At 59.7% G+C, this 14,430-nt stretch overlaps 2 protein-coding genes across 2 annotated transcripts in view; both read left to right on the top strand.

The window, feature by feature from the left end:
- The first annotated feature begins 84 nt into the window (after positions 1–84).
- PEX19 (peroxisomal biogenesis factor 19) lies at positions 85–5,917 on the top strand. The gene is made up of 8 exons (XM_054653803.2): positions 85–219; positions 1,181–1,278; positions 1,354–1,519; positions 2,362–2,447; positions 2,548–2,706; positions 3,858–4,034; positions 4,796–4,840; positions 5,554–5,917. Exons 1-8 carry the CDS (start codon positions 159–161, stop codon positions 5,596–5,598), a joined length of 837 nt encoding a protein of 278 aa, XP_054509778.1. The 5' UTR covers positions 85–158; the 3' UTR covers positions 5,599–5,917.
- Positions 5,918–7,341: 1,424 nt separating this feature from the next.
- The window catches only part of LOC129134123 (DDB1- and CUL4-associated factor 8), a 34,272-nt gene continuing 27,183 nt past the window's right edge, over positions 7,342–14,430 (top strand). Inside the window, 5 exon segments of the mRNA XM_077192019.1 lie at positions 7,342–7,448; positions 9,924–9,956; positions 12,328–12,397; positions 13,737–13,851; positions 13,853–14,078. Coding sequence (XP_077048134.1) covers positions 12,349–12,397; positions 13,737–13,851; positions 13,853–14,078 — 390 coding nt within the window. The 5' untranslated portion in view covers positions 7,342–7,448; positions 9,924–9,956; positions 12,328–12,348.

Raw genomic sequence — 14,430 nt, 5'->3', positions numbered from 1 at the left:
CTCCCATTCCCGTTCCCGTTCCTAATCCCGCTCCCGTTCCTCATTCCGTTCCGGGTTTTCCAAGGGGCGTGGCCAGCGGAGGGGGCGTGTCCTCGGGGGCGGGAAGGGGCGTGTCCCGCGGCAGCGCCCCCTGGCGGCCGAGGGCGGAGCGGGCCAAGATGGCGGCGGAGCCGGGTCCGGGCCCGGGGCCCGACGCGGAGCTGGAGGAGCTGCTGGAGAGTGAGGGGGGCCCGGGGGGCACCGGGGGGCACCGGGGGGACCGGGAGTCAGCGGGGTGCGGGGGGGCTGCGCGGCGTTGGGAGCGATGGGGGGCGAGGGGGGCCGGGGGTCATTGGGGTGAGGGGGGACCGGGGGGAACCGGGGGTCGTGAGGGGCTGGGGGGGACTTTGGGGTGAGGGTCAGTGGAGTGAGGGGCGTCTGGGGGTTGTTGGGGTCCAGGGAGTCTGGGGGTCATTGGGGTGAAGGGGGGTCTGGGGGTCATTGGGGTTCTGGGGGGGATCTGGGGTTATGGGGGTCTGGGGGCTATTGGGGTATAGGGGGATGAGAGTTTTAGGGTGCAGTTATTTGGGTTCAGTTGGGGTGGGTGTTACAGGGGTGCAGTCAGGGGTAGGGGTTATTGTGGTGCAGTTTTGGGGTGCAGTTTTTGGGGTAGAGGTTATTGGGGTGCAGTTTTTGGGGTAGAGGTTATTGGGGTGCAGTTTTGGGGTGCAGTTTTTGGGGTAGAGATTATTGGGGTGCAGTTTTGGGGTAGGGGTTATTGGGGTATAGTTTTAGGGTGCAGCTTTTGGGGTAGGGGTTATTGGGGTGCAGTTTTTGGGGTGCAGTCAGGCGTAGAGGTTATTGGGGTGCAGTTTTGCAGTAGGGGTTATTGGGGTGCAATTTTGGGGTGCAGTTTTGGGGCAGGGGTTATTGGGGTATAGTTTTAGGGTGCTGTTTTTGGGGTAGGGGTTATTGGGGTGCAGTTTTGGGGTGCAGTCAGGGGTAGAGGTTATTGGGGTGCAGTTTTAGGGTGCAGCTTTTGGGGTAGCAGTTATTGGAGTGCAGTTTTGCAGTATGGGTTATTGGGGTGCAGTTTTGCTCTGCCCCTTGCCCACACGCATTCCATGGGGCGTTGCCCATCACCTCCCTGTGGGGCTGCACCCCCATTTCTCTGCCCCCTGACCCCACATTCCCCCCTCAGGTGCCCTGGACGACTTCGAGCGCAGCCGCCCCGCGCCCCCTCCCGCTGCCGGCTCCTCCTGCCCCCCTTCCCCGCCCTCAGCCGCCGACTCCGCCAAGGTGAGCGCCCCAAAACCGCGGTGCCGCTTCCCGGGGGCCTCTCCGGGGCCGCGCTGATGCCGCCGTGCCGGGCAGGGCTCGCTCTTCTCCTCGCAGGAAAGGTTCTTCCAGGAGCTCTTCGAGGGCGAGCTGGCGGCGCAGGCGGCGGCCGAGTTCCAGGAGGCCATGCAGGAGCTGGCCCGGCAGGAGCCACAGCTGGTGGAGCAGTTCCAGAAGCTCTCGGAGGCTGCTGGGAAAGTCGGTGGGTGGGGTGGGGTGGGGTGGGGTGGGATGGGGTGGGATGGGGTCACAGCACTGGAAAGGGTGTCCTGGTTATCCCCCGTGCCAATCCCAAATGGAGTTGTTGCCCTCTTTGGGATTGGGGACAGCACCCCAGCACAACCCCACGTTATTCCCATTATTCCCGTTATCCCCCAATCCCTAATCCCATCTGGAATTGTTTTCCCTATTTGGGATTGGGGACAGCACCCCAGCAGGGTCCTGCATTATTCCCATTGTTCCCATCTGGAATTGTTTCCCCTATTTGGGATTGGGAACAGCACCCCAGCAGGGTCCTGCATTGTTCCCATTGTTCCCATTGTTCCCGTTGTTCCCGTTGTTCCCATTGTTCCCAATTCCTAATCCCATCTGAAGTTGTTCCCGTGTTTGAGACTGGGGACAGTGCCTTAGTGGGACCCTGCATTATTCCCATTATCCCCAACCCCATCCCATTCCCATTCCTAACCTGATCCCACCCCCATTCCCACCCCATCTCAACCCATCCCAACCCCATCCCATTCCTGACCCCATTCCCATTCCCAACCCCATCCCAATCCCAAATCCATCCCAACCCCACCCCATTCCCATCCAATCCCCATCCCAATCCCAAATCCATCCCAACCCCATTCCCATCCAAGCCCATCCCAATCCCAAATTCATCCCAACCCCATTCCAATCCCCATCCCAATCCCAAATTCATCCCATCCCATTCCCACCCCATTTCCAACCCTATCCCAACCCCAAATCCATCCCATTCCCATTCCCATCCCAACCCCAATCCCATCCCAACCCCAAATCCATCCCACCCCTGTTCCCACCCCTCAGGCAGCGACGCGGCCTCGCAGCAGGAATTCACCTCCTGCCTCAAGGAGACCCTGAGCGGGCTGGCCAAGAACGCCAACGACCTCCAGGTACCCCTGCCTCCCTCCCAGCCCTTCCTGGGGGTCCCAGGGGTGTCCTGGGGGTGTCCCAGGGGTCCCGGGGGCTCACGGGGTCCTGGGGATCCCACAGAATTCCCCCAGATCCGAGGAGGAGCTGGCCAAGGCCCTGGAGGGGCTGGGGCTGGACGAGGGCGGCGGCGACGGCGTCCTGCCCGTCATGCGCAGCATCATGGAGTCCCTGCTGTCCAAGGACGTGCTCTACCCCTCCCTCAAGGAGATCACCGAGAAGGTGGGACCCCAAAAACCGGGAGGAACCCCAAAAAAACGGGAGGGGATCCCAAAAAAGCTGGGGTCCTTTGGGGTGTGGGAAAATCAGGGGTGTCACGGGGTCGTGGTGCTGTCCCTGCTGTCCAAGGACGTGCTCTGCCCCTTCCCTTGAGATCACCGAGAAGGTGGGACCCCAAAAACTGGGAAGGGACCCCAAAAAATGAGGAGGGCGACCCCAAAAACCGGGGAGGGGGGGGGGGGTCATCTCTGAAATGGGGAGAAGTTCTGCAAAAACTTGGGGTTCCCTGCTGTTCCCTGTGGGGTCTGTCCCTGTCACCCCCAGGGTTGTACTGGGACATTTCCCCCTTTTCTCTGGGATATCTGGGGTTCACATGGGGGACTTGGGGGTTCACATGGGGGATTTGGGGGTTCACATGGGGGACTTGGGGGTTCACATGGGGGATTTGGGGGTTCACATGAGGGATTTGGGGGTTCACATGGGGGACTTGGGGGTTCACATGGGGGATTTGGGGCTTCCCTTGGTGTCCCTGGGTGTCCCCAGTACCCGGAGTGGCTGTGGCAGCACGAGGGCTCCCTGTCCCCGGAGCAGCATGCACAGTTCAGGGGCAACTGATGGGGCTGGGATTTGGGGGTCTCATGGTGGATTTGGGAGTTCCCATAATGTCCCCTTGATGTCCCCTGGGTGTCCCCAGTACCCGGAGTGGCTGCAGCAGCACGAGGGCTCGCTGTCCCCAGAGCAGCGGGCACAGTTTGGGGGGCAACAGGTGCTGATGGGGTTGGGATTTAGGGGTCTCATAGGGGATTTGAGGGTTCCCTCACTGTCCCCTGGGTGTCCCCTGGGTGTCCCCAGTACCCGGAGTGGCTGCAGCAGCACGAGGGCTCGCTGTCCCCAGAGCAGCGGGCACAGTTTGGGGGGCAGCAGGCGCTGATGGGGCTGAGATTTGGGGTTCTCATGATGGACTTGGGAGTTCCCACAATGTCCCCTCACTGTCCCCTGGGTGTCCCCTCGATGTCCCCAGTACCCGGAGTGGCTGCGGCAGCACGAGGGGTCCCTGTCCCTGGAGCGGGGCACAGCAGAGACTGATGGGGCTGGGATTGGCTGGGATTTGGGGGATCCTACAATGTCCCCTCGCTGTCCCCTGCTGTCCCCAGTACCCGGAGTGGCTGCGGCAGCACGAGGGCTCGCTGTCCCCGGAGCAGCGGGCGCGGTTCTGCCAGCAGCAGGCGCTGATGCTGCGGATCTGCGCCGAGCTGGAGCGGGAGCGGCCGGAGGAGCCCGAGGGGCAGCGCCGGGAGCGCTTCGAGACCCTGCTGGACCTGATGCAGCAGGTGCGGCCCGGGAGTGCCACCCTGGGTCACCCCCGTGTCACCCCCTGGGGCCCTGGGTCACCTCCGTGTCACCCCCGTGTCACCCCCGGGTCCCTCTGACCCCACCCGGGGCTCTGGGTCACCCCCGTGTCACCCCCTGGGGCCCTGGGTCACCCCCGTGTCACCCCCGTGTCACCCCCGTGTCCCTCTGACCCCACCCAGAGCTCTGGGTCACCCCCGTGTCACCCCCTCCTCCGGGCCCTGGGTCCCCTCCGTGTCCCCTCCATGTCACCCTCGGGTCCCTGGGTCCCCTCTGTGTCCCCTCCATGTCCCCCCCATGTCCCTGGGTCCCCTCTGTGTCCCTGTGTCCCCTCTGACCCCCCCCATGTCCCTCTGTCCTGTCTGTCCCCTCTGTGTCCCCATGTCCCCCTCTGTGTCCCCTCCTGTGTCCCCATGTCCCCCACCATGTCCCTGTGTCCCCTCCTGTGTCCCTCTGACCCCCCATGTCCCCCCCATGTCCTTCTGTCCCCCCATGTCCCTCTGTCCCTGCCATGTCCTCTCTGATGTCCCCATGTCCCCCCATGTCCCTGTGTCCCCTCTGTGTCCCTGTGTCCCCTCTGACCCTCCCCATGTCCCTCTGTCCTGTCTGTCCCCTCTGTGTCCCTGTGTCCCCCCCATGTCCTCATATCCCCTCTGTGTCCCCATGTCCCCCTCTGTGTCCCTCTGTCCCCTCTCATGTCCCCCCCATATCCCCCCCATGTCCCCTCTGTGTCCCCTCACAGCTGCAGGACCTGGGCCACCCCCCCAAGGAGCTGGCAGGGGACACGGTGAGTGTTTGGGGACACCCCTGAAGGGTTTGGGGTGGTCCCAAAGAATTGGGGTGGCCCTAAAAAATTGGGGTGGTTCCAAAGAATTGGGGGGACCCCAAAGGATTTGGGGTGAGCTCATGGAATTGGGGACATCCCATTAAAATTGGGGTGAGCTCACAGATTTGGGATGGCCTCAAGAGATTTGGAGTGACCTCAAAACATTGGGGTGACCCCACAGAATTGGGGTGACCCCACAGAATTGGGGTGACCCCACAGAACTGGGGTCATCCCATAGAATTGGGGTGACCTCATAAGATTGAGGGTGATCCTATAGATTTGGGGTGACCCCATCGATTTGGGATGACTCCAAAAGAGCTGAGGTGACCCCATACATTTGGGGTGACCCCACAGAACTGGGGCGCCCCTCCAGCTTTGGGGTGACCCCACAGATTTAGGGTGACTTTATATGTTTGGGGTGACCCCATAGCTTTGGGGTGCCCCCCCCTGGCTGTGGGATGACCCCATACATTTGGGGTGACCCCACAGGTTTGAAGTGACTCCAGAGCTTTGGGGTGACTCCATAGATTTGGGGTGCCCCTCTGGGATTTGGGGTTCCCCCATGGCTGTGGGGTTCTCCCCCAGCTGTGGGCTGCCCCTGTGGGGTTTGGGGTGTCCCCACAGTTTTGGGGTGTCCCCACAGTTTTGGGGTGACCCCGGTGTTTGCCCCACAGCCGCCAGGACTGAGCCTGACGGGGGAGCAGTGCCGCCTCATGTAGGGCACGTTTGGGGTGACCCCACGGATTTGGGGTTCCCCCATGGCTTTGGGGCTCCCCCTGAGCTATGGGGTGCCCCCGTGGATTTGGGGCGCCCCCATGGATTTGGGGTGCCCCCCCTGGATTTGGGGTGCCCCCCCTGGATTTGGGGTGCCCCGGCCCTATAAAGGAGGTGAAGAGGAGCCCAGCAGTGGGGTTGGCGCCTCCCCCCACCCCAATTTGGGGTTTTTTTTTGGGGTGGGGGGCGCAGGGACCCCCCCAGTGTGGGGAGGTGTCCCCCCCTCACCCCCTGGTGACCCCAATAAAGAGTTGGTGACGGGAACGGCTGCGCCTGCTCGGGGACCGTGGGGACACTGGGGGGACACTGGGGACCCTACAGGGACACTGGGGGGACACTGGGGACCCTACAGGGACATTGGGGACCCTACAGGGACATTGAGGGCACACTGGGGACACTGGGGACCCTACAGGGACACTGGGGACATTGGGGACCTTACAGGGACACTGGGGACCCTACAGGGACACTGGGGACATTGGGGACCCTACAGGGACACTGGGGACCCTACAGGGACATTGGGGGCACATTGGGGACACTGGGGACCCTACAGGGACATTGGGGACACTGTGGGAGCATTGGGGACCCTACAGGGACATTGGGGGGACACTGGGGACACTGGGGACCCTACAGGGGCATTGGGGACACTACAGGGACCCTAAACATGCGTGACCCTACAATAACATTGGGATGACCCCATAATGACCCTATAACCCCATTGGGGACCCTATAATGACCCCATAACCCCATGGGGACCCTATAATGACTCCATAACCCCACTGGGGACCTTACAGTGACCCTAAACATGCGTGACCCTACAATAACATTGGGATGACCCTTTAATGACCCTATAACCCCATTGGTGACCCTAAACAGGGGTGACCCTACAATAACATTCTGGTGACCCTATAATGACCCCATAACCCCATGGGAACCCTATACTGACCCCATAACCCCATTGGGGACCTTACAGTGACCCTAAACATGCGTGACCCTACAATAACATTGGGATGACCCCATAATGACCCTATAACCCCATTGGTGACCCTAAACAGGGGTGACCCTACAATAACATTGGGATGACCCCATAATGACCCCTATAACCCATGGGGACCCTATACTGACCCCATAACCCCATTGGGGACCTTACAGTGACCCTAAACAGCGGTGACCCTACAATAACATTGTGGTGACCCTTTAATGACCCTATAACCCCATTGGTGACCCTCAACAGCGGTGACCCTACAATAACATTGGGATGACCCTATAATGACCTCATAACCCCATTGGTGACCCTAAACAGCGGTGACCCTACAAAAACATTGGGATGACCCTATAATGACCCTATAATGACCCCATAACCCCATGGGAACCCTATAATGACCCCATAACCCCACTGGTGACCCTATGGTGACCCTATAACCCATGGGAACCCGATACTGACCCCATAACCCCATGGGGACCCTATACTGACCCCATACCCCAGGGGACCCCACAGCGCCCTCACAATAACGGGCTTGGGTTGGGGGGGTGGGTGCCGTTCCCATGGCAACACCGCCGGTTTTGGGGGGGGGGGGGCGCTCCCGTGGCTGTCGCGCAGCGGCCGCTGCCGTAAAGCGGCGCCGGCGGTGCCGCAAAAGCGTCGGCCGGTGCCGCCAAGCGAGGCGGCGGGGGCGGCGCGTTAAAGATGGCGGCGGCGGGGCCCGGTCCCGGGGCCGGCGCTGGAACGGCCGGGGGGACCCGCGGCGCTCTCCACTGAACCCGGCCGGGATCCGCCGGGAGCCTCCGGGACGCTCGGGTCGGTGCGCGGCCTCCGCCGCTCCCGGTGCGGCCGCGGCCCCCGCGGGTTCCGGGCCTGCCCCGGTCCCGGGCGGGGGGGGGAATCCCGGGAGGGTCGGGGAGAGCCCGAGGGGGACCCCGAGAGTTCCGGGGAGGGGCTGGGGGAGCCTCTGAGGGAGCCCGGAGGGGTTTGGGGGGGCTCGGAGGGGATTTGGGGGGGCCTGGAGGGGCCCTTGGGGCCTCTGGGGGGGCCCTTAGCGGAGTCCTTGGGGTTTTGGGGGCTCCTTGGGGGTTTTGAGGGGGTTTTTAGGGCATCCCTGCGCCATGGGGGGATTCCTTAGAGGGGTCCTTGGGTTTTTTGGGGTGTCTTTGGGGGTTCGTTTGAGGTTTTGGGGGGTCCCTTGGAGGTTTTGGGGAATTTTAGGGGGCCCTGGGGGGGCCCTTAGCGGAATCCTTGGGGGTTTTAGGGCTCCTTCGGGGTTTTGGGGACTCCTTGGCGGTTTTGAGGGGGTTTTTGGGGCGTCCCTGCGCCTTTGAGGGATCCCTTAGAGGGGTCCTTGGGTTTTTTGGGGTGTCTTGGGGGGTTCGTTTGAGGTTTTTGGGGATTTTAGGGGGTCCTGGAGGGGCCCCTGGGGCCTCTGGGGGGGCCCTTAGCGGAGTCCTTGGGGTTTTGGGGGGTTTTGAGGGGGTTTTAGGGGGTTTTTGGGGCGTCCCTGCGCCTTTGGGGGATTCCTTAGAGGGGTCCTTGGGTTTTTTGGGGTGTCTTTGGGGGTTCGTTTGAGGTTTTGGGGGTCCCTTGGAGGTTTGGGGGGATTTTAGGGGGTCCTGGAGGGGCCCTTGGGGCCTCTGGGGGGGCCCCTTAGTGGAGTCCTTGGGGTTTTTGGGGCTCCTTGGCGTTTTTGGGGCGTCCCTGCGCCTTTGGGGGATCCCTTAGAGGGGTCCTTGGGATTTTTGGGGTGTCTTGGGGGGTTCGTTTGAGGTTTTTGGGGATTTTAGGGGGTCTTGGAGAGGCCCTTGGGGCCTCTGGGGGGGCCCTTAGCAGAGTCCTTGGGGTTTTTGGGGGTTTTAGGGGCTCCTTGGGGGTTTTTGGGGGTCCCTGTGCCTTTGAGGGATCCCTTAGAGGGGTCCTTGGGTTTTTTGGGGTGTCTTTGGGGGTTCGTTTGAGGTTTTGGGGGTCCTTTGGAGGTTTTGGGGGATTTTAGGGGGTCCTGGGGGGATCCTTGGGGCCTCTGGAGGGGCCCTTAGCGGAGTCCTTGGGGTTTTGGGGGCTCCTTGGGGGTTTTGAGGGGGTTTTTAGGGCGTCGTTGCGCCTTTGGGGGATCCCTTAGAGGGGTCCTTGGGTTTTTTGGGGTGTCTTGGGGGGTTCGTTTGAGGTTTTGGGGGATTTTAGGGGGTCCTGGGGGGATCCTTGGTGCCTCTAGGGGGGCCCTTAGCGGAGTCCTTGGGGTTTTGGGGGGTTTTGGGGGCTCCTTCAGGGTTTTGGGGGGTCCCTGCGCCTTTGGGGGATCCCTTAGAGGTGTCCTTGGGCTTTTTGGGGTGTCTTTGGGGGTTCGTGTGAGGTTTTGGGGGTCCCTTGTGGGTTTTGGGGGATTTTAGGGGGTCCTGGAGGGGCCCTTGGGGCCTCTGGGTGGGCCCCTTAGTGGAGTCCTTGGGGTTTTTGGGGCTCCTTTGGGGTTTTTGAGGCTCCTTGGGGGTTTTGGGGCGTCCCTGTGCCTTTGGGGGATCCCTTAGAGGGGTCCTTGGATTTTTTGGGGTGTCCTGGGGGGTTCCTTGGAGGTTTTGGGGGAATTTTAGGGTGTCCTGAGAGGCCTCTGGGGGCGTCCCTTATGGGGGTCCTTGGGGTTTTTAGGGCTCCTTGGGGGTTTTGGGGAATCCCTGAGGGTTTTTGGGGGGTCCCTGCGCCTTTGGGGGATCCCTTAGAGGGGTCCTTGGGTTTTTGGGGTGTCCTGGGAGGATTTTTTTGGGTTTTGGGGCACGCTTGAGGCTTTTTGGGGGGGGTCCCTGAGACTTTGGGGGTCCCCTGAGATTTTTGGGTTCTGGGAATTTTTGGGGTGACCCCCCCAAGATTTTGGGAGGGGTCTCCGAATATTTTGGGGTGGGGGGGGTCCCAGAGTTTTTTTGGAGTCTCTTGAGATTGGAAAGGAGAATCTGGGAAAGGTCCTGGAGTTTTTGGGGAAATCCCTGAATTTTTGGGGTTCCCAGGGATTGGGGGGGAACCCCAAAAATTTGGGAATCCCCAAAAATTTGGGGTCCTCAGGGAGGGAATTTTATGGGGGAATTGAGGGGGGCTCCCCAAAATTTGGGGATTCCCAAAGATCAAGGTTTGGGAGAGATCCCCAAAATTTGGGGTTTTTCAGGGATTGAGGGGGTTCCCAACAATTTTGGGGGATTCCCAAAAATCTGGGGGGGATTTCCCAGGGATTGGGGGGGTCCCCAGGGATGGGGGGGTCCCCAAAATTGGGGGTCCCTGACCTTTGACCCCGCGCTCCCCCAGCTCCAGCCCCGCTGTCCCCGGCACCTGGCCCAGGTGAGTGCGCCCGGCTCCCGCGGGTTTGGGGCATTTTTGGGGTTTTTGGGGGTTTTTGGGATTTCTCCAGGATTTGGGAAACTCCTGGGAATGTTCCTGGGTTCCATCCCAAGGGATTTGGGGTCTCCATCCTGAGGGATTTGGGGATTTCATCCCAAAGAGTTTGGGGGGATCTGTTCCTGAGGATTTGGGGGATCCATCCCCAGGGATTTGGGGGGTGCAGCATAAAGGATTTGGGGGATCCGTCCCAAGGATTTGGGGTTCCATTCCTGAGGTATTTGGGTATTTAATCCCAAAGGATTTGGGGGATTCATCCCAAGGGATTTGGGGTTCCAGTCTTGAGATATTTGGGGATTTCATCCTAAAGGATTTTGGTATTTCATCCCAGAGGATTTGGGGGATCCATATCAGTGGATTTGGGGGATCCACCCCAAGTTATTTGGGGGATCCATCCCAAAGGATTTGGGGTTCTATTCCTGAGGGATTTGGGGGCTCCATCCCAGAGGATTTGGGGATTTAATTCTAAAGGATTTGGGGGTTCCACACCAAGTGATTTGGGGGATCCATCCCAGGGGATTTGGGGGCTCCATTCCTGAGGGATTTGGGGATTTCGTCCTAAAGGATTTGGCGGCTCATCCCCAAGGGATTTGGGGTCTCCAGCCCAGAGGATTTGGAGATTTAATCCTAAAGGATTTGGGGTCTCCATCTCAGTGGACTTGGGGGCTCCATCCCAAAGGATTTGGGGTTCCATTCCTGAGGGATTTGGGGTTCCATTCCTGAAGGATTTGGGGGTTTCATCCCAGAGGATTTGGGGGATCCACCCCAAGGGATTTGGGGTCTCCAGCCCAGAGGATTTGGGGGCTCCATCCTGAGGGATTTGGGGATCCATCCCAAGCGATTTGGGGGATCCATTTAGGAGGATTTTGGGGCTTTATCCCTGAGGATTTGGGGTTCCGTTCCTGAGGATTTGGGGCCGCCCAGTTTCCCCCAGTTTCTCTCCCACTTTCTCCCAGTTTTTATCCCATTTTTTATCCCAGTTTCTCCCACTTTCTCCCATTTCCCCCCCACTTTTTCCTCCCACTTTCTCCCAGTTTTTATTCCAGTTCCTTCCAGTTTTTCTCCCAGTTTCTCCCACTTTATCCCAGTTTATCTCACTTTATCCCACTTCCTCCCAGTTTTTATCCCATTTTTTTCCCCACTTTCTCCCAGTTTTTATCCCTTTTTTTTCCCACTTTCTCCCAGTTTTTATCCCAGTTCCTCCCAGTCTCTCCCAGTTTGTCCCATTTTTTTCCCACTTCCTCCCAGTTTTTATCCCATTTTTTTTCCCACTTTATCCCAGTTTGTCCCATTTTTTTCCCACTTTCTCCCAGTTTTTATCCCATTTTTTTTTCCCACTTTCTCCCAGTTTGTCCCATTTTTTTCCCCACTTTCTCCCAGTTTTTATCCCAGTTCCTCCCAGTCTCTCCCAGTTTGTGGCCAGCAGGGCAGATCCCCACTCCAGAGGCTCTGGAATGCCCTGGGATGTTTTTTTGGGATATTTTTGGGAGCAGCAGCGTCAGCCTGAGCCTGTCCAGATGCTCTCAGGCAGCCTCAGGAATCCCAGGATTTCTGGAACATTCCCTGCAATTCCCACATTTCCCACCCCCTCCCTGTGGATCAGGAGTGGATTTGGGAGCTCCTTCCTGATCCCTCACCTGGGAATGGAACCAAAAATTCCCCAGGATTGGAATTTTTTTGGAGGCAAAAAATTGTGAGGTTTGAAGGGGGGGCAGGGGGAATTCCAGTGCTGGCCTTTGGGGTTGTTTGGGATTCCAGAGGAATTCCAGGGAATTCCATGGAATTCCAGGGCTCTGCTGCTGCCCTTTCCCGTGGAAAATGGGGATTTTTTTTTTGTGGGAATGTCCAAAAATGGATTTTTAGAATCCCCAAATCCTCAGGAGATTGGATTTTTCTGGGATGCTGAGCAGGGTTTGGGTGTCCTGCAGCATTCCCAGGTGGATTTCCCATGAAAAATTGAGATTTTGGGAACAGCCCAGCCAGGTTTGGGTGTCCTGCAGCATTCCCAGGTGGATTTCCCATGGAAAATGGGGATTTTGGGAACAGCCCAGCCAGGTTTGGGTGTCCTGCAGCATTCCCAGGTGGATTTCCCATGGAAAATGGGGATTTTGGGAACAGCCCAGCCAGGTTTGGGTGTCCTGCAGCATTCCCAGGTGGATTTCCCATGGAAAATGGGGATTTTGGGATTGCCCACGGTGCTGGGGTGGGTTGGGGGTACGGGGACATCCCCTGGTGGCCGTGGCAGGGCCACCCCAGCTCTGTGCCGTGGTGTCCCCAATGTCCCCAATGTCCCCCTGTCCCTGTGTCCCCGCAGGGATTCCCGTGGGAAGCGGCGATGTCGGACAAGGGCGGCAGCATGGACAGCAGGACGGACATTGTCAACGGTGAGGGGACAGCTGGGGACAGCTGGGGTGGCACTGGGGGTGGCAGGGTGACAGTGGCAGTGATGGTGACAAGGTAACGGTGACAGCAGAGGTGACAGCGAGGGTGCCAGGGTGGCAGCAGTGGTGACAAAAGTGACTCTGGTGGTGACAGCCAGGGTGGCAGCGCAGGTGCCAGCCACGGTGCCACCACACTGTCCCCCCATGTCCCCCTGTCCCCAGGCAGCGTGGCCAGCAGCCCTGAGGACATGTCAGCCCCATGAGGGGGGCCGGTGTCACCGCGATGTCCCCATGTCCCCATGGCAGTGTGACACTGGTGTCACTGCGATGTCCCTGTGTCAGTGTGACACTGGTGACACAGGTGACAGTGTCCCCGTGTCCCCCTGTCCCCAGGCAGCCTGTCCAGCAGCCCTGAGGACATGTCAGCCATGTAGGGTGTCACTGCAATGTCCCCTTGGTGTCACTGTGATGTCCCCATGGTGTCACTGCGATGTGCTCTGTCCCCATGCAGTATGGTGACAGTGGTGGCACTGTGCTGTCCCCATGGTGCCACCCTGCTGTCCCCTGTCCCCAGGCAGCCTGTCCAGCAGCCCTGAGGACATGTCAGCCATGTAGGGTGTCACTGCAATGTCCCCTTGGTGTCACTGCGATGTCCCCATGGTGCCACCCTGCTGTCCCCTGTCCCCATGCAGTATGGTGACAGTGGTGTCACTGTGCTGTCCCCATGGTGCCACCCTGCTGTCCCCTGTCCCCATGCAGCCTGTCCAGCAGCCCTGAGGACATGTCAGCCATGTAGGGCCGGTGTCACTGCGATGTCCCCATGGTGTCACTGCGATGTCCCCATGGTGTCACTGTGCTGTCCCCATGGTGCCACCCTGCTGTCCCCTGTCCCCAGGCAGCCTGTCCAGCAGCCCTGAGGACATGTCAGCCGTGTAGGGCTGGTGTCACTGTGATGTCCTCATGGTGTCACTGTGCTGTCCCCATGGTGTCACTGCGATGTCCCCATGTCCCCATGGCAGTGTGACCCTGGTGACAGTGTCCCCGTGTCCCCCTGTCCCCAGGCAGCCTGTCCAGCAGCCCTGAGGACATGTCAGCCGAGGAGGGCCGGTGTCACTGCGATGTCCCCATGGTGTCACTGTGCTGTCCCCTGTCCCCATGCAGTATGGTGACAGTGGTGGCACTGTGCTGTCCCCATGGTGCCACCCTGCTGTCCCCTGTCCCCAGGTAGCCTGTCCAGCAGCCCTGAGGACATGTCAGCCGTGTAGGGCCGGTGTCACTGTGCTGTCCCCATGGTGTCACTGTGCTGTCCCCATGGTGCCACCCTGCTGTCCCCTGTCCCCAGGCAGCCTGTCCAGCAGCCCTGAGGACATGTCAGCCGAGGAGGGCCGCGAGACGTCCTCGGGGATCGAGGTGGAGGCGTCCGACCTGAGCCTGAGCCTGACGGGCGACGACGCCGGGGGCCGCGCGGGGCCGCGCCAGCGACAGCGACAGCTCCGGTGACAAGGACAGCGACAGCATGGACGACACCGGCCACTACTCCATCCCCGAGGAGCCCCGGCACGACGAGGACGAGGAGGAGGAGGAGGAGGAGGAGGAAGAGCCGCGCGCCCGGCGCAGGGCGCCCCGCAAGCGGCCGCCCCACGAGCGCGACTCGTCCGACGAGGAGCAGGCGCTGGAGGACTGGGTGGCTGCTGCTTCTGGCACTTACACGGGGGCTCGGGGGGAAACTGGGGGTGAAAGGGGTTTAAATGAGGTTTAAAATGAGGTTTTAATCAGGTTTTAATCAGGTTTTAAATGAGGTTTTAATCAGGTTTTAAATGAGGTTTTCAAAGAGATTTTAAGTGAGGTTTTCGAGGATTTCGTTCCATAGTGAGACATTGGGTGGCTGCTGCTTCTGGCACTTACACTGAGGCTCAGGGGGGAAACGGGGGTAAAAGAGGTTTTAAATGAGGTTTTAATCAGGTTTTAAATGAGGTTTTAAATGAGGTTTTAAATGAGGTTTTAATCAGGTTTTAAATGAGGTTTTCAAAGAGATT

This window comes from Agelaius phoeniceus, chromosome 31, assembly GCF_051311805.1.
Source record: "Agelaius phoeniceus isolate bAgePho1 chromosome 31, bAgePho1.hap1, whole genome shotgun sequence".
Lineage (NCBI taxonomy): Eukaryota > Metazoa > Chordata > Aves > Passeriformes > Icteridae > Agelaius > Agelaius phoeniceus.
The sequence above is the reverse complement of the archived record's forward strand: the minus strand, read 5'-3'. Positions and strand labels throughout refer to the sequence as shown.